The 19314-nt window shown below is 46.7% G+C and overlaps 1 protein-coding gene across 3 annotated transcripts; it reads right to left on the reverse strand.

The window, feature by feature from the left end:
* Nucleotides 1-1864: 1864 nt before the first annotated feature.
* BPGM (bisphosphoglycerate mutase) lies at nucleotides 1865-17718 on the reverse strand. Of its 3 annotated transcripts, XM_082773569.1 has the most exons (5): nucleotides 17651-17713; nucleotides 17171-17270; nucleotides 15176-15235; nucleotides 12443-13098; nucleotides 1865-4939 (listed from the first exon to the last, which is right to left on the reverse strand). In XM_082773569.1, the coding sequence occupies exons 4-5, from the start codon at nucleotides 13041-13043 to the stop codon at nucleotides 4761-4763; spliced, it is 780 nt and encodes a 259-aa protein (XP_082629695.1). In that variant the 5' UTR covers nucleotides 13044-13098; nucleotides 15176-15235; nucleotides 17171-17270; nucleotides 17651-17713; the 3' UTR covers nucleotides 1865-4760. The 3 variants fall into 3 exon arrangements, with proteins under 3 accessions (XP_082629695.1, XP_082629694.1, XP_082629696.1); XM_082773568.1 differs by lacking the exon at nucleotides 17171-17270 and having other exon boundaries at nucleotides 17651-17703; XM_082773570.1 differs by lacking the exons at nucleotides 15176-15235; nucleotides 17171-17270 and having other exon boundaries at nucleotides 17651-17718.
* Between the last annotated feature and the right edge of the window lie 1596 nt (nucleotides 17719-19314).

A 19314-nucleotide genomic window follows, 5' to 3' on the forward strand; every position in this document is an offset into this window, starting at 1 on the left:
ATCTGACATACAATGCTGAGTGAGCTGGAAGGAAAAAAAAAAACAAAGTGATATTATGGCAGACAGCATCTCCAATGCCAGAGGTCCCCACAGCCACTTCCCCTGGAGCCTGACAATTGCTGCACCAACATTGCCATGAGAGCTGTGGTCAACACCTCCTTTCAAAACCAGCAAGCAGACGTGATCTTCAGGCCACGTTATTACAAGCTCAGCTTTACAGCACAGCAGTATCTATGGTCTGGCATCTGCTGCCCTTCCCTCCTCTGTCAGCTTAATTTGAAGAGCAAGAATAGAGCCTCTTCCTCCTCCCTGCTTCCTTCTGAGGGGCAGACACAACAGGTCTGCTAAATTCTGCTGAACAGCCCTGAGAAGGCCTGGGAGCTAAATAGAGCAGTAGGAGGCAGAAGTTCTTACACTCCTGTCATAGCCAGCCTGCCAAAAGGAGACTAAAATTCTACCATACAATGTTAATGTCACATTCCCTTTTGTATTCACCTCTAGAACCTTTGGCCACTATAACAGAAGGAGAAGGCAGCAATCCATTCAATCCGTCTTACACAGCTCTCAAGGGAAAGGCTTACTTCTCCCCAAGCCTCCGCAGTCTACATTTGAATCCCTGAGGTTTGTTTCCAGCATAGCTCAGAGCTTTGAGCAGCAGCACTGTTAACACCATACTTTTTTGTTGTTGCTGCTGCTGGGAATTTAAGGCAGAGGAAAGTTTGTGGCCAACATAAGACAGACAAAGCAATTTCCAAGTGCCATTTATTGTGAACTTTGCAAGCTGGCAGCTCTGAAACAAAATGACAGCAAAGCTGGGGAGGCAGAACTGGATTGGTTTGGCACTGAGTTCTCATCAACGCCAGAGACTAAAAAAAGCTGTGTAAATTTTGAAAACGTGACTGAACAGCCTGTCTCCTCACCCTGCACAGAGTCCAGGTTGGCCACAGCAACTCTTTCACACTAACTTTGAATAAGAAGGCAAGGAGGACTCAGCCAAGCCCGTCTTTAGATGATCTTTTCCCAACACAGGAAAGAGCAGGCATAACTCAGGAAGAGTTTGAGGTGTGAGGTATAAACAAGGCAGAGTTTAACTAAGAGCAAAGTACAAAAGGTGATTGGCACAGAGAGCAAAGGATGTGGGGGATATATCTTAACATCCATAGACATTCAATTAGTTGGCAGCACTTCCACACCACCTCAGAAGCATTAAACAGCAGTATGCAAATAGCTCTGACAGGTTTGCTCTCTTCCCCACTCTTAATACCATACTAAGACTAGATTTTTAAGACTAGCTTTTGAAAGGTAATTTTCTTCAGTATACTTCTGCTTTAAGCCACAGTTGTATCTTCCCATTTCTACCTGAATGTTCCACCTGTAAGGCCTTTACTGCCTCCCAGTGCAATACATAAGGCCTTCTGCATGAAGACCAATGCAGCCCCGCAGTCCCCTGCACTTCTTGTTGGAGTCAGAACTGTGCTTGACATTAGTCTTTTGGAGAGTCAAGGAGTTGGCTTCATGTCCAGAAGCTACAATTTTGAGCACACCATCAAATAGTGCTTTTTATAAAGAGCAAACATGGACAGTGCACATTTGTTCAGCTCCAGTGTTCTGGAACTAATTATGTTTAACTTGCTATTCCTATGCAAGTGTCCCCATAGTTTCAAATAGGTATGTGTTCCCTTCCAGCCGGACTTCTTCACACAAAGATGAGGCAGTGTTTGCTTCAACTATTTTTATCCAACTGACCACATGATATGCGATCAAGTACTGCTTGATTTGAGCTCCAGGCCCCTGAAGGTCACAGCTTTATTTACCTATCCACCCTAGAAAGGAGGCAAAGTGGAAGGCATTAGAAGACAGACACACTGAAGCCAAAGTTAAATTCTATTTCAGGTGAATTTATTGAGTTATAAAGAACCTCTCAGCGCTACCATATTTACAAAAGGTTTTCAAAAGTTACTCTAGAGCTATTACTTCTATTGATCCACAAGTTAAAAAATACAGAAGTAAATCCAGTCAACCACATCCATAACTTCCATTGTAGTGACACTGGTTACCTTTACAGGACTTTGAGGTGTACTCAAACATGCATAAAAATGTTTTCCAACCACTGATTTATAAAGCCAGCAGCAGCAAGATTCTCAGTTCTTCTAATGTAGCTATGCCTGAAGAGCAGGCATCCTTCCTGATGCAACTGTTGAAAGCTGGTTTCTTTTCAATATACATGTTTTATGAGTCAAGTTTAATTACAAGACTATTTAGAAACAAGTACTGCAAGGTGTTAAAATAATCTTAGAGCACAATGAAATCCCCAGTTGGTTCCACCTGATACTTTTGTGATGTGGTATTGCTGCCAAGTGTGCACATAAAATCCTGTCATCACAACCAAAGCAGATGAAGTCCAACCTCCTAGGGCACTATCACTATTCCTGTCCTGAGAAGCACTGCAGAAATAGTGCTACCTGGAAACATCACTGTTTTCTTACCATCCACAGATCTGGAAAGGCTGCTTTCAGTCAAACTCCATCCAGCCAGCTGCAGAAAGAAATATGAATGCCCTTCACAGTGATCCACCTTCTTATTCATGCAGTCCCAGCTATTTTCAAGCCCTCACGAAGTCCTACATTACAATACTATAATGCCAAAAGGATACAGGCACTCACAGCCACACTCTGTAAGCTCACATCCTGATGCATGCAGTTCCCACTGCTGACACGTGGCTAGATTTGCCTTGTTAATGATTCTACAGTGATTTTTACTTGGTAAAAAGACTTCATACATTATTGAATGTTTGGAGAAACATCACTTCAGTGCCAGGGGTCCTCCCACACAGCATTGACAGGTATATGTTTTCTGATCAACAATGCAGCTCTACAACACTGACTCAAAGTATTAATCAAGATCAGAAACTACGCACTGAAAGCTAAAAACCCAAAAAGAAGTCAACCAGTGTCACAAATCTACTAGCAGGGAAGCTGCTAACAGGGTTTCAGAGGAAAAATGAATATCCTGATTTGTACAAAAAGAGAGGCAACCTACCAGCTTTATGTTTATTACTATCTTTAAGAAAAAACAAGGAACTTGTTCCTATTGCAAGGGCTGCAAAATAAACCAAGTGAAGCCCAAGCATTATTCAGGTAAGAGAAACTACAATCTAGCCTGTAAGTCTTTCATGATATACACACTACACTAAGGTGAGCTGGTATCTGACCTGGAAAGGCTCCCTCCACACAGCAGGGAGATTGTTAGAAGCACAACACCATCACACGGCTCTTCTCAAAGGAAAAGACATCTTCACACTTCCAAAGCGAGCCACAGAACTGCTCACTACAAAGGAGCTCCTCTAGGATTTCTAAAGTGTTTATACCATCATACCAAAGCAACTCTCATCAGCTTCTTGGATTTGTAGCTGGGCCATGCTGAGAACACATTCAGCTCATACAGCATATACAAGTGCCACCCGTGCTGGTAACTGGGATCAGAATTTAGATGCTCAAATGTTGAGACATTGAGTCAGACCTAAATATAAGTAACAATAGTTTCACAGTTGCAAGTGAAACCAGAACTACCCAGCCTGAACACTGTATTACACCCAGCAACAGCAAACTGCTCACGCCTAGCGCCAAGCAGAGAAGCAAGGTCACTGCAGGAATTCAGCTATGACTGCAAGGAAAGCTTTATAAGAAATTACTTCCAAGCACTGCAGCATAACCTTCCCTGATAAGCTTGACAGCTGTATGAGCTGCACACAGTTCACATCACCTTTCACATCTTACCCATCACTTCCTTGCCCTCCAGAGAAATCAGTACAAACAATATTATAGCTGTATCACTATGGGACAGATTTCTCTGTTCCTTGCAATTCAGGAAAGTTTGGAGAGGGGTTTCATACATGAAGTTTCACTGAGGTAAACATGAATGATTTTAACAACTGATCAAGTCCCTAGTACATGTTATTTGTGTTTCAAAGCTGTTTGGGTTCCTCCTAAAGGACTAAGTTATCATTTAAACATTGAGCAGGAAAATTTGTGCTTAGTCTGTGGTTAGTCCAAGTTAGATCTCATTACTGCAACCAGCAAAATGCAGTCATGCTAGACTTCATAAAGATGGTGAAAGAGGGATATTCTTGATTCTAGATTCCTCAAAAAATTGAAGCATAGTGTAGAGTAAGACAACTGTGGTAGCTGTAACAGTCCAAACAGCACTACAAAATTCACCTCAGGATCATGAACTGGCCTTGGGAGACCTCCGAAGAAAAGGAGGAAGAGTTATACAGTTGAAAGTGTTGTGAAAGACTGCCATGGCCATTGACAAAGAATCATACTGGGTTACTATTACTTGACACCACTGTCAGTGAAAAAGTGTTAGTGCCTATAACAACCTGGACTTAATTAGTCCAGTAAGCTGGTGCTGTACAGCACTTAACAGATCAGCTCTAGTTATTGGTAGATGGCAATAGCATATCCCTTTTTTCTGTCCTGGGACTTCCTCAATCCCAGTTCTAGGGCAGACTGCCCCTCAAGTTTCCATTACCCAAATGCTCTCTTGATTTCATTTTTCAGTATCCATAACCTCATGTTGAGATTTCAATTCCAGTTTCTGTAAGGCAGAGGTTTTATCTGCCAACCTGAGACTCAATTGTCCCTTCCAATTACTTTGCTTGAAATTAAGACTTTCACACAGTGCAACCTAGCAGTCATATGAAAGTTATCACTTACTAACATACATTTTAAAAATAAATTGTGTTCATCAGTAGGATTTTATTTCTCAGTAGATTTTACTTTCCCTTGATCTTCCACTTTTTTGATGGCAGCTTGGATAGCTTCCTGATCACCAAGAAACTGGTGAGGGCCCAGAGGGCGCAGATTCTCATCAAGTTCAAGAAGTATGGGCACACCAGTGGGGAGCGTAACATTGATGATGTCCTCATCAGAGATGCCTGCCAAAGAGAAAAAAACAGTTACAGCTAGTGAACAGCTTCCAAACTGCATGTGCTCAGCCTTATTTCCAAGATTAACCTGTCTTAAAACAATCAAGAACTGTTTCCAGCCTCCAGCAGCACCAGCAGCTACTGAAGGGTCCATTTTCAGCTAGACCCCAGCTTGGTTAGCATTTTAAGAAGAGCTACAGGAGGGAATTTCTGACAAGCTGAAGACAACTGCCTCATTTTCTCATCTGCACGTGAACTGAACAGGAAGAGACTGCCCTTTAATATAGGGCATTGGGGCCATAGGCTCTCCTCTACATCTTCATAATTCACATACCACAATTGGACAGATCACAGCCTACATGTTATTCCAACATAAAGCCCTCTGATAAGTAACCAATACAACTATCTTTAAAGACACAGGATACAGATAATTTGCATGAGAAGCCACTGGAGAGAGAATTTAGGAGAAAGTATCTTAAATCAGTCATCTTAAATCAATATTTAAGTCTCCCACTGTAGGGATCACCGCTTACATCTGATTTCCCAAAAGCATGCTTATGGCTTTTTGCCTACAGTACTATTCCCAGAATTACTAGATCAGGATACCCATTTCCACTTTCAAAGGAAGGAAAGAAGAAGAGAAGGAAGTCAAGTTATACAACTTAGTGAAACAAATGTAGGAAAACTAAAAATAAGGTATACCTATTGAGAAAATTTCATGCATTTTAAGTATTCTGGGGCTCCAGTCTCAATGAAACCACTGAGTATGTTGACATCAAGCACACTGGTCTAAAGCATCAAGTGAATTTTGAGACCAAGCCTCTAGTAAAAATTTTAATAAGTTTAAATGTTTGCATTAAAGAGCAATGACTGGAGACATTACTCCTGATAACATCAACTTTCTTCTGTCCAGAATTGGAGGAATGTCAGCATTTCCCCTTCCATCTCTGCTTTAAGAAGCACTTGAGGTCTCAGCCTGTCTGCTGTTGAGAAGTAGGACACCTTCAAGTAATTCATGCTTACAAAAAAAAGAAAAATCACACAAGCTTCTAAAAACAATGACTCCATATAAACTACAGGACAAGAAAACATTCTCTTGAGCAGCTGACAAAACAGGTGGCTCTCCTAACACATGGGTGCAAATTTACCAGTACTCTTCACATTAAGTGAAAGAGCAGAGCCAACACATTGAGAAAAACAAAGTCTAGCCACTCAGCAACAGTGGTATGAGAGCAGGTCAGAAAAAAAAAAAACAACAAGTAATCAGGAGGTGACAATCATTTTATGCCACCACCCTGAGACTACACAAACACAAAGTTTTTGCAGTGACCTGTTCTTGTTTTGGTTAAACCAAGCACTTGGTTTAGCTGTAGATCAGCTGTTTCAGAAGGAAATGGGGCAAGAAACAGATAAACCCTTGCAAGAAGCTCCTTGTTTTGTATTGAACCATCAGTCCATCAAGAAAGTCACATACTCGGCCAGTTGAATTGATCCCTGTATACACGGGTAAATTCACGTGTTATAGGAAGTAGGAACCCAGACCTACATCACAGCACCAAGGAGCATCTACAGTTTTGTAACCATGCACAACGGGAAAGTCCATTTACTAGGCACAAACATTTTCCTTAAGGACTTTGGTTTGTAAAACAAGCAACCAAGTTGTCTGAGATCTTATTTTCATGGTTCTTAAACACAGATTTTAACAACATACACATCACCACCTATCCACCAAAAATCTGGCCCTAGGAAGCATTCTGCCCACCTCTCATTCAGCCTCCCAGACTAAACCATCCAGATTTAAACAAAGCAGATGAAGTCATACAGGAGAATTTAGGCAAACCACAATGCAGTCAGCTGCCTGGATATTTAAAGGTTTCCTCTAAATCTGGATTAAATAAAAGTGGCTGTTGCTACACAGACTCAGAAACACATTTTACCTTTGTGGCAAACACAGCGACCACACCAGAGACAACCAGTATGGATGTACAAATAAGAAGTACAGCCTGGGATAAACAAGCTGTGGCAAGAATGTTGGCTTTCTCACTGGGATTTTTCCTCCTGTGGAAGCATTGCCTCACAGGCAGAAGGCTGGAGTTTTGGGTTGAGACGTGAAAATCCTAAAGAGCCAATAGTGTCCTGCTGCTTTATTTCAGCATTGTTACTCTATTTGTACAGCACTTTTCTCCAGCCAGAGAGATACTGATCAGGCTTGACACAAGCCCCTCAGTTGCAAGCAAAATGCCTGGAAAACACCCCCAGCAGGCTAGGAAGACAGTAAGAGATCACATCTTACACTCTGGCCCTTCCAAGAGCAAGCTAAACTGCTATCTGGTTACTTCATGTGCTTTAACTATAGCACAGTGACCTTTTCCTGCATTTCATTTGACCTGGCCTGTGTTACAACTGCATCCAATCTCATACATGAAGGAGAGCGAAGTGAGGACAAGAACTCAGCTGCTGACTATGAGGTGCCACAGGAAATGAGACCACTGAAGCAGCAACACTCTTCCCTCTAGTGTAATACTGATGTTTAAGTATTCTTCAGCAGGGCTGAGTCCATGCTGCTGGAAGCAGATTTTCCCCCAGAGAGGTTTAATCATCCCTAAGAAAGTAGTCATGAGAATACAGACATTACCAAAGTACTCAGAGCCTTCTTTAGGAGGTCAGATAAAATGCTGACTGGTCAGCCACCTTCTTCAAGTGGGCATTCTCCATGTTCGTTTGAGCACCTCTGAAGCATTGGTTCTTTATTAGCTGTACGGCAGGAAGCAGTTAGGTACATGATCATAAGAATTTGCTACAGTACTTAAAGATTTTTCAGAGTCACATTTAGAACTATTCCACCTCACTTAAACTTCATTTAACTGATCTGGATGATCAAACAGGCTGCTACTTCTCTTCAAGGTGTGAAATACACAGGGGGGGACTTTGACTGGTAGACAGTCCTTCAGTATCATCTTCACAGATTTACTACAGAGTACATTTCTCCACAAATCTCAAGCTTAAAAGTTCACTTTTATCTGGTAGCTCTGAAGTACTGGCACCCTGGCAAGTCCTGCAGAGACAAACCCCATGGGGCTTAGTTTTCAGCACCTACAGCCAAATCCCACAAGAGATGGTTCAGCTTCTCCCTCCCTCTCCCATACTCTTCCCACATCTTCCTCCCATTCTTATGGTCAGAGCAACAAAAAAGCCAACGTAGTTTGAAGAGCTGGTCAAAGACCTTGACTGGAAGTTGGCTGAATGGCTGAGCTCTGAGGGTGGAGACCAGTGCTCTAAAGACTAAATGATGACCAGTAAGTAACTAATGGTGTACCCCTGGGATGGGTCCAGGCCTGTTCAACATCAGTAATAATCTGGATGATGGGGCAAAAAAAAAAAATGTACTGCCAGATGACAAAACCTGAAGGAGCAGCTGATACACCAGAAGGCCTTGTTGCCACCCAGAGGAACCAGGGCTGGAGAAGTGGGCTGACAGAAGCCCATGGAGTCCCACGAGGAGAAGCGCAGAGCTCTGCCCCTGGGGAGGAACAGCCCCAGGCACCAGGACATGCTGGGGACCGCCCAGCTGGAAAGCAGCTTGGCAGAAAAGGGCCTGGGGGTCCTGGTGGGCACCGACTGGACATGAGCCAGCAACATGCCCTTGGCTAGCAGTAACCTCTAGAACTGCTTTGTATTTGAGATCCAGATCAGGTCCTTGCATCCTCCCCACAGTCTTAATGAAAATATTGTGGCTTTAGTCTAAGTTAAATACCCAGGACCTGATGCTGCCCTTCTTAAAGGGGTGCCAGCTGCATGCAGGCTGACAGAGGACCTAGCTTCAGTGAAGTAGCAGAAGTAGGCTGTGTTATGATCTGGCTCTTGACCTTTACAGGATCTAATCTCACTGTGCAGACTTGGGGAACGATGGGCTACCACCATGGCTGCAGCCTGCTCCTGAATTTGAGAGGTGTCATTACTGAGGCCAGTCCCATGAAACAGCGTAGGAAAAAACATGATCTACAGTATTGTCATGCAGTAGAGGACTCACAGCCTGCCTTAAACTCCCCAGCAGTCACAGATTAGATCTGATTAGCTGCCAGCTATGCCATTAGGGTGAAAGAGGCCCACAGTCCTTCAGAAGTGACCCAGGCCACACTACCACAGCCAGGAACTCACAGCAACACTGTGACCAACAATTCTGAGCATGCAACTCCGGAGCCTGCCAGCATACACCTTGTTCTTGACAGGGCTTTGGCAAAAGATCCCATCTTTGGCTGAAGCACTGTTCAAATTCCCTCAAGCAAGAGGCCTGATATGCTAATATCACTGCCTTTCTGCCTGGTAGGGCACTACAATGAACTCTTCTCTCTATTAGCCTGAGTTTGTAGAGAAGATCACCACCTTCTCACAAACATGCCCCAGACCAGTCTGCTCAAGATGATGCGACTCCACAGGTCTTCCTCACACTCCAGCTTCGGAAGTCACAAACAGTTGGTCTCCAAAGCCATGCCCTTGCAGCTCCAGATCTGTTCCAACCTTCCTGCACTACCCGCAGGCACTTGCCACCCTCTTCCCTGAGGGGACTCAAGCCACCAAGGGGGCAGAAAGCTACCCACTCCTTGCTGGTTTTGCCAGTTTAGAGACAAAGCTAACTCAAAAATGCCCAACAAGCTCACAAGAAAAACAGGAGCACAGCCAGAGAGTGGGATGATGCCACTCCTTTGCCAGCTTAATTGGCAGTGATTACCAGCATCATCACACAGATCACCTGAAGATGATGCAAAAATGAGTATTCTGTAAGGACTAGATAAGCCTGGATACTATGACTGGGATCTGCCACCAACACTGTATCTTTGTGACACAAAACAGCCATGCATCTGCCTCCTCAGTGGCATTTATTAAATTCAGGGGGCTTTTACCTAGAAGGACCACTGCCCAGCATCCTCAGAGGCCACCAGCACTCTCTGGAAGAGGTCACTCAGCCCACAGGAACCAAAGAGCAAGCACTAAGCAACTGCTGTTTCTGATCTGAGTGCATACAACATGACCATTCAGTTGTTTTATTTTGTTAAACACTGTTTTCAGCAAGACTACCGCAGTTTTACTTTTACATCTTCTCACATGGAAACTGTGACAGATCCCACAGACATCTCACTTACCCTATTGAGGTCTACCCTGAGCACTGAGAAAACAAACAAAGTCCAAACCTACAATCAAAGGCTTGTTCGCCTGACATTCCGCTGCTCTGATGATTTTTGTGTGCAAGTGGAAAACAGCCGCTTTTTCAATTAACAACAAAAACATTCTGGTTCAGAAGACTGCATGCCTGTTTTGAAGAAACACTTCAAAATGGGAAGTTCAAGGATAACTTGCAAAATCTTTGAGAAAATACATTAAGTTTCACCTCAGAACAACTGGAATTATTTCATCAACTCAAGTTGAGTGAAAGTATTTATTGCCATTTAGAACTTGAGCTACAGCTTCCACAATTAACTTGTTACTAAGATACCCAAGCAGTCATTTATGACTGCTGCTTGAAACATTTGAAGCCCATTTTCTCAGTGTCCCAAAAAAACACAGCTCCAGTGAAGACAGAGGAGCCTAGACACTTCCTGCAAGCGTAGGGCAGTTTGTTATAAAAAGCCCCCACGAAATAAAGCCCACTCCACAGTGGGTGCTAGAAGTACAACAGACTAACAAGCTTTAAACACTGTTGGATGAGGTCCAGCTCCAGCAAGGCTCCAGAGCAGCTCACAGCCTTTCAGGAGAAAAAGAGAAAGTCATGAAAACAGACAAGACACCTCTTATCTAACTAGATATAGGTTGAAGATAAGCAAAAAATGCAGGTGGCAGTATCAGGTCTTAGAGGTCTGTTCACACCACCCTTCAGGACAGCTCTGCAGCAATCCAGATCCCCACTGCTTAGGGCAGAGAAAAGCCAGCACATCTCCTGCAATTGTGCACGTGGTAGCTGATGGACAGTCCTTGGTGAAAAGAACTAGATCCTCTGCCAAGGATTCCTCACATTTAACTATGCAGGCATGCACTGGGAAGGATGAGGCATGGTCCAGTACAGAAAAGAAATTCTGCTTTGTTTGGTTATTTTCTCTTTTATAGTTGTAATGTGGGCAGCTCTTGAAGAATTGTACCTAATTCCAAATGCCTCACAGAAAAGCTCTGCAGCTGGCTCTAACTTACTGCTCTCACTGATATCAATGCAAAAAGGAGTCCAGCCACACTTTAAAGTAATCTTTACCAGTTGCTGATGCTGTCCTCTCTACTTTTGGTGCATAACTGCACGAACAACTGCCCGGGGTTTCTGCAGAAAGCAGCATCTCACACCTAGACATCTTGGCCAGCAAGGCTTCCTGCACTGCTGCAGTTCTTAAGGGGCAGGGCAGGGGCACTGGCTGGGGGTCCTCTTATCCCTTTATCCCTTCTGGTTTTAAATCATTTCACATATTGACAGCCATCCTGACCACATCAGTGGAACCAGCTGAACCAGCCTTCCTCCTGCATCTGAGGGATCTGTACCCCAGAATTCACTGGCTCTGTAGTTCTGGAAGCCACCTGGGTGTGCTTATCCTCTGGGCTTTTGACTCCCACTACAGCATCAGCTGCACTGACTGTTCCAGCATGCCTGAATGCAAAACATGCCTTACAGAGTCAGAGCTATGAGGGTACACAGGATTTACAGCTAGAGAAAACTGAGTGGGCACAAATCCAGTTTGCCCATATTCACAGCTACATCCCTAGCAGTCTGCTCTCATGCACGTGGTAGTCACTAAATTCTATGCTGCCCATGAAGAAATACAGACTTCCTTCCAGTTCAGGATTGCTTATACTAGAAGCAATGTCATTATAAAGAGGTGGGAGAGAAGGAAGAATCCAGCAAAAATAAATCACTTTCCAGGTCTCAAATAATAAACCTTACGTTAAGCTACTAGCTTAGCTGTTGACTGGTAGGCATCTTCTATATCTGGAAGTATTACAGTACATTCATAAGCTTTAGCAAGTACCTACTTCCTACAGAACTCCCTGTCACAGAAGCTTTTAAGAATCACCAGGATTGAATCCTTAAAAAAAAAAGGAACGTACCACAATAAAGTCAAGAACACATCCTGCAACCCAGGATGGTTTATTTCACCATGTTAAAGCAATGCTTGTTTAATAAACAGATTATAACTTCAACCCTTCTGGCAAAACAGCTGAATAAATGCAAAAGACAGTCTGAAGAGTTTGTCTAGACTAACCTCAAAGTTTGTCTGAATACACTTGTTTAAAATGAGCAGCTAAAAGAAGGGGAAGTGCGGTGCTCTTCAACTACATTAACCCAACTGATTCTTCGTCACCTCTCTTCAGCCCCCAGTTTGAATCCTGTTCCAGTAGGTCAGCTTTCCACTCTCCTTACAGACCACAGACATTAAACATTACACTGTCCAGATGAGCAATATGCTATAGAGAAAAATGCGGGACTCCACACAGGTGTGTAGGGAAGAGGGGAAGGACGGCTAAGAGGAAGACCCTTACCTTCCACATGCTTGAGCAGTGCCCTGCTGCTGTTGCCATGAGCAGATATAAGGATCATTTTGCCACTTTTGAGTTCTGGCACTATCTTTTCATTCCAATAGGGAAGGAGTCTATCAAGCACATCTTTTAGACTTTCAGCCTTTGGAAGATGATCCTGGGAGACATCACCGCATTTATACCGGCGGTCATTGTAGATCTCTTCGTAGTAGGGATGAGATTCAGTTATGGGAGGTGGCGTAACATCATAGCTTCTCCTCCAGATTTTCACTTGCTCTTCCCCATGATTCAGAGCCATCTCTGCTCTGTTAAGACCAATCAGTGCACCGTAGTGGCGCTCATTCAGTCGCCATGAGCTCTGAATGGGGACCCACTCCTGGCCCATCTCTTCCAGGATCAGCCATGCAGTCTGGATGGAGCGTCTGAGTACAGAGGTGAAGACGAGGTCAAACTCAAAGCCCAGGGCTTTAAGGTGCTTGCCACAGTTCTGAGCTTCCTTTATCCCATCACTGCTCAGCTTCTGGTCCACCCAGCTGCAGAAGCGATTCTCCTTGTTCCAGGCTCCTTCCCCATGTCTTAGGAGAACAAGCTTGTACTTAGCCATGGCGGGTGCAGCTTGGCACAGATGAAGATGGGTCTGGCATCTAGCAATGAGGCATCTAGGCATAGATGGGACACACAAACACAACCCACAGATAATGCATTACAAATATTAATATGGCAGCAAAGAGCAGACAACTATCAGGATGAAAACAACCTAAGACTAATAATGTCTGGTGAGTATGTTTTTACCTGTGAGGTCTCCTGGACTTGAATTCCTTTCCACCCCCACATGCAAGGGAAAGCACTGTCCTCCACCCAGCTTGCTGGGACAAGCCCACTTACCCAATTGATTAGTGGTAGATTTGCACAAGGTGTTCCTGCCTACAGATCTCCATCAAGTGCTTAAATAGAGCCTCATTCAACAGCAGTGGCTCCCAATCAGAGAGGCAGACCTCACTCTGTGGTGACTCATGAAATTAGAGGCAAGACATGGAGCCAAAGCTCAAGAGCTGCCCAGGCCCACACCAGCTCCAAGGGAATGCAGGCACACAGACACCATCTGTTGAGTCTCAGCAATTGGAGAAAGCCACCACAAAACCTTATTAGCTTTCTCAAATGAGATTTGACTATAATTATGTTCCACATAACTTGTTTCCTCCAATTTTCTCCCCAGCACTCCTCACCTGCTAATCTCTGCTTCATTTTTCTCCAGGCTACCTCCTCAACCATTCCTCCACACAAGTGCCACAACACAACCCTAGGATGCACAGCTAGTGAGCCCTCATCTCATGGAGCCCAGAACTCATTTAACAATGAGTCCTATCCCTCTGCCTGACTTTATGACTTTAAAGCCCATTTTCCAATTCTGTTCTTACAGGCTGGGTTTTATGATCCTACTTTTTCCATAGGTAAAATTAGCATTTTACATTTTATCTTCAATAAATACAGCTACACATCCATGAAGTCAAACAGCACCTTCCTCTATTTCAGAGAACTATAGAACTGGAATTCAGGGTTGTCTTAATGGGTAAAGGACTGTGACCTAACTTAGGACTGGATTCCCAGAAATTAAATATTTATGTAATATTCATAAATTGTTTGGAGCTGCTTCAGTCACATTCCACATGGCTCAAATTCAGGCCCATCTGTAGTATGAGTTAGACCCACACAGCCTGGGTTTTGGGAAGCACCCACTACAACATCAGCATTAATTTTTACCAAACACTTTCAAAAAGCATGTAAGTTGATTTCATTACAACCAACATCAAACTAGACATGCCAACAGCACCTTAAGCTCTCCTCTACATCCACAAGGACAGAAAAATCTGGGTTAGAAGAGACCTTCAAAAGAATCCAGCCACCAGCCTGGCCCCATTGAGTCCCGTCACTAAACTATGTCCCTCACATAAAGATGCAGAAGTGGCACCTCCAGAAGTGGCAACTCCACTTCCTTGGGCAGTCTGTTCCCATGACTGACCACCCTCTCTGAAGATCTTCCCAATGTCCAGTCTGCAAACTTACTGTGGGTGGATTTGGTCCCCTCATGCTGATCATTGAGGGAAGTGTTAAACAAAACTAACTCCAAGACAGAGGCCTAGAAAACACTCTTGGTGACCAGCTATCAACTGGCTTGAACTCCATTCACTGTGGCTTTGATTTCTTCACCCTAGACACCCATCCAAGCCATAAGCAGCCAGTTTCTCCAGCAGAGCACTGTAGTAAGTGATGTCAAATGCTTTACTACAACCCAGGTAAACACCACCCACAGCCTTTCCCTCACCTACTAAACAGGTCATCTTGTCAAAAAAGGAGATCAGGTTAGTCAGGCAGGACCTGCCCTTTATAAACACATGCTGGCTCTTTTTGATCACTCAATTGTCCCATGCATGCCATGCAATGGCATTTGAGATGATCTGCTCCATAACCTTCCCTGGTAATGAGGTCACACTGTAATTCCCTGGATCCTCCTTTCTAACTCTTCTTGCAGATCAGAGTCACATTTGCTAATTTCCAGTCAACTTGAACCTACCCAGTTAGCCAGGACTGCTAAAAAATTACTGAAAGAGGCTTGGCAAGGCAAGCACCTCCACCAGCTCCTTCAGTACCCTCGGATGAATTCCATCCAGCCCCACACTTACAAACATTCAAAGATGTAGTAGGTCACCCCATTGGATTGTAGGCATTGTTACTTACCTCTTTCCCTGTCAGTCTTCCAACTGAGGAGGCCGGGTACCCTGGGAACAACTGGCCTTACTAATAAAAACCAAGGCAAAAAAAATGCATTAAGTACCCCAGCCTTATCTTTCATCACTAGATTTCCCCTCACATACAATAAAGGAGATTCTCCTTAATCCTCCTTTTATTGTTGATACATAAAAGCATTTAATTGTCTTTTACTGCACTAGCCAAATTGAGTTTCAGCTGGGCTTCAGCCTAATTCTCACCCTGCGCAGCTTGACAATAGTTCTGCAGTTCTCCTGTGCTGCCCATCCCTTTTTCCAGGGTACACAAATTTTTGTGTTCAGTTCCAGAAGCTCTGTTCAGTCTTCTCCCCCACACCAGCCTGCCTTTTCCCTGACTCCCATCCAGGAGACTCAACCCTTTCATCACCAGTACCCAGCTCCACGCAGCCAAGGCTTTCCCTAACACAAGGGCTACCCCTCCTCCTCTCCTTCCCCATCTCTCCTGAAGAGCCCCAAACCACCTATCCCACCCATCTCCAGACAGGCAAGCCACCCCACCGCATCTCACTGAGGCCAGTGATACCACAGCCTGGAGACTGAACCGAAACTCCCAGTTCCTCTAATTTTCCTTGGCGCATGCATTCAAGTAGAAGCACTTAAGCTTGGTTCCTAATGAAACTTTTATTTGATGAAATGGCTGACATTCCTCTGTGCTGCTCTTCAGGCACTCTCCTGCTGGTCTGAGCCCTTCCCTGGTTCTGGGCATCTATTGCTGCTCTGGCATCAAACCACTAAGTCAGTGAACTGAGCCACCTGTGCTCCAGAGCCTCAGAGAGATGCTCTAAAGTCCTCCACAATATGCCTTGGACTGCTTGACAGCATTGTTGGTGCCCACATTAAAATAACAATGGACAGCTATCTGTGGGATGTACGAGACCCAGCAGTCTCTTGGCAATAGCCCTAATAAAAGCCACATAGGCAAACCTCTTGCAAGTAGGTCAGCTCATCAAATAGGCACTTCTGGTCCCTGAGAAGAAAGTCTCTTACTACTATCACCCATCTGTTTCTTGGTTGGACTGGTCAAGATAGAGTGACCAGACAAAGCTGGCTCAGTCAACACCTGCACCTCCCTTGACGCAACTGCTCCTTCTCTGCAGTCCTGGGGTTCTGCAAGGGCACCTCAGGCATCAGGGGAAATCTCTTCCTCCTGCTGCTCTTTGCTGTAAGAAGCTTCCATTGCTTTTTTTTTCTCTCCATTTTCACTCCCTTCTCTAAGGGCTTGAAGGCAAGCTTTTGGCTGTGAGTTCACTGCAGACAAGTGGAACCACCTAACTCCTCCTCAGCTTTCCTGATATCACAGCCTTACCACCTCTTGCAGGAGGCCCTCTACCCACAGAGGCATTTTGCAGGCAGGTTTGCTGCCCACCCCACCAAAAGGGAAAGGTCTGGGTGCTGCCTGCACTCTGAGCTGGGCACTGCAGCCTCTCCCTCCAGCAGCTCTGTCTGGGTAGAAGTGTCAGCAACTCTTGGGAGGTGGAAGAAACCCCAGATGGAGCTGCAGCCTTTACTCTCAGTCAGGTGCCCACCACTCTGTCCAGACAGTGACCCTGCAAGTGCTAGTAAATACACAGGGTGTCACACCTTCCTTGTACATATCTGCAGTCATTAGCACACCCCAGAGCTGCATATTCTTCAAGTGGTAGCTTTCCCAACCCATGCAAGTGCTTCCAGGAGGTCACTCCACCACCCTGGGGCATCCCTGGCTCAGGAAATCACCCTGGTCCAACACCCAAACTGACCAGCTCTGGAGCAACATGCCTCACCATGCAAGGAAAGACCGTGTGTCCTTGTGAGATGCCATGCAACAGCTCCCCAGCAATAGCTTCCAACAACTGGCACAGCTCAGAGGCTTTGCGGAGCTAAGAACTACTAAAGTTCTACGTAATATCAGCAGGTGCTGTGTGATACACAACAGAGAGTTGGTAAACACAAGGTAAAGCCTGACCTCACACAGAAGAGGCTCGAGTTTTACGTAGCAGAAGGAGCATCTCAGTTTAAATCCCTTGCACGTCCCACTTCTTCCACTCGCAGTCATCACCTGCACACTACGCAAAGAAATCAACTTATAGCAGGCACAGACACAGCACTGAGCCAGACACCAGGCTTACAGCAAGAGCCGCACAGCGCAGCCCTGAACGAACTGAACAAAGCACAGCCCCCAGCAAGCTGCATCTCCGCCAGCACCTCACCGCCCAGACCAACGGCGCTGCCCGGGAGAACAAATCCGCTCAGATCCGCGGGGCCGCAGCGGGAGCCGCTGTGAGGAGGCACAAGCAGCACGCAGCGGCCGCTCGCACAAAGAAGCCGCGGGCGGCTCCTCCACGCCAGCCCCCGCTTGCTCTCGGGGCTGCCCGAAAGCAGAGCGCACCCCACAGCCCCCGGCCCGCCCCTCACGGAGCCCCCCGACCGTTAACGGCCGCCTTACCCGCAGGGGGCAGCGGCCTGCCCGTACCGCCGCAGCCGCGCCCCGCAGCTGAGCCCCCCCAACCCCGGCCGCCCTCCTCCCGCCGCTGAGCGGTTGCCCCCCGAGCTCCGCTATAAACCCCGGCGTCCGCGCGCCCGTGACGCCGGGGAGGGAGCGGAGGTTGCGATTGGGCGGCCCGGCGGACGAGCAGCGCCGCGAGCCAATCGGAGCGCGCCCGTGGGCGAGGCCGCGGGAGGGCGGGGCGGCGGGGCGGTTGGGGGGGGAGGTCACCTGTGCCGGAAGCCGCGGGCGGCCCCTGCGCGGCCCCGCGGCCAGCACGGGGGGAGGGCGCGGGGCGGGGCGGGGCTGCTCTGAGGGGCGGCCTCGGGCTGTGGGCAGCGCCGCCCGGCCCCGAGGGGGGAATTCCCCCTGAAGCCTGGTGTAAAGCGCCGCGCTGGGGGTTCAAACCATCCCCCCGTGTCTTAGCACTGCACCCCCTGACCAAGACTCCTCCCTCTGTTCTGTAGGGCCCCCTCCAGCACTGACAAGCCACAATGAGGTCTCCCCGGCGCCTTCCCTTCTCCAGGCTGAACACCCCCAGCTCCCTCAGCCTGTCCCCAGAGGAGAGGTGCTCCAGCCCTCTGATCAGCCTCGTGGCCTCCTCTGGGCCCACTCCCACAGGTCCCTGTCCTGGTGCTGGGGGCCCCAGGGCTGGACGCAGGGCTCCAGGTGGGGCCGAGCAGAGCAGAGCAGAGGGGCAGAATCCCCTCCCTGCCCTGCTGGCCTCGCTGCTTTGATGCCGCCCAGGACAGCGCTGGCCTTCCGTCCACCACCCCACTGCTGAGCCCAGTGAAGAGGGAGGCCGAAGGCTGGTGCCCCCGCTGTGCGGTCACACACCTCCCATCACCCTGCCTGCCCTGGATCGCACCCAGCGCCTCGTGCCCCAGCGTGCAGGTGGGGCCGTGGGTCCAGCACGGGCAAACCGACTGATGGAGCCCGTGAGGTAAAGAAAAGAGGCAGGGATACTAGAGAAAAATAAGTATTCCTGGGCCTGAGGACCTTGGTACCTATGGGCTGTACTTCAGTGGGTAAGAATGCGCTTAACAGAAAGATGCATTACAGGCCAATATGCAGTCACAGCCACAGGACACAAGCCAGGATCTCCACGGCCACTAGATGCATAATCTTATTACGGCTACTCTTTGAACAAGATCATTTCATTAGCATGGCAAAAGCAGCCAAGCGACTTTGATTCGCATTTCAAACTGCACAAGGACCGGCAGTCCAAGCCATATCCTGTTCCCGACTTCTTGCAGACAGCTACGCTCCTTTGGCAGCAATTATCTCTTGGACCAGCTGGGCTGTGTTTTGCAGGGTCTCTGCTCTGGAACCCTTCCAGGCCGTAGCAGATGCTTTTCACTGGAATGTTTATTGCAGAAGAAGCAGCCTAGGGAACTCCTTTCCTCAACACATGAGCTTCTGCTTGGGCACCAGAACAACCGCACCGCACTGAAGAACGGCTGGGATCTGAGCGAGGCAGACACAGAAGAAAACAGGGTTGGAAAGAAGAAAGGCAGCTTAATGACTGGCGAAAACTGTGGCAAACAGGAGGGTTCTGTGCTGATTATGCTCAGTGCCCTTGATATGTTTTCAGAGAATAGTTCTTTTGTTCAAAGCTAGATCAA

Source organism: Aythya marila (genome assembly GCF_965140915.1).
Source record: "Aythya marila genome assembly, chromosome: 1".
Lineage (NCBI taxonomy): Eukaryota > Metazoa > Chordata > Aves > Anseriformes > Anatidae > Aythya > Aythya marila.

Coding starts and splice junctions, on each gene's coding strand:
- BPGM (XM_082773570.1), bottom strand. CDS start 13,043: ATGGCTAAGTACAAGCTTGTTCTCCTAAGACATGGGGAAGGAGCCTGG. Junction 4,940..12,442: donor ACTGCTCAAGCATGTGGAAG/GTAAGGGTCTTC, acceptor TCTCTTTGGCAG/GCATCTCTGATGAGGACATC.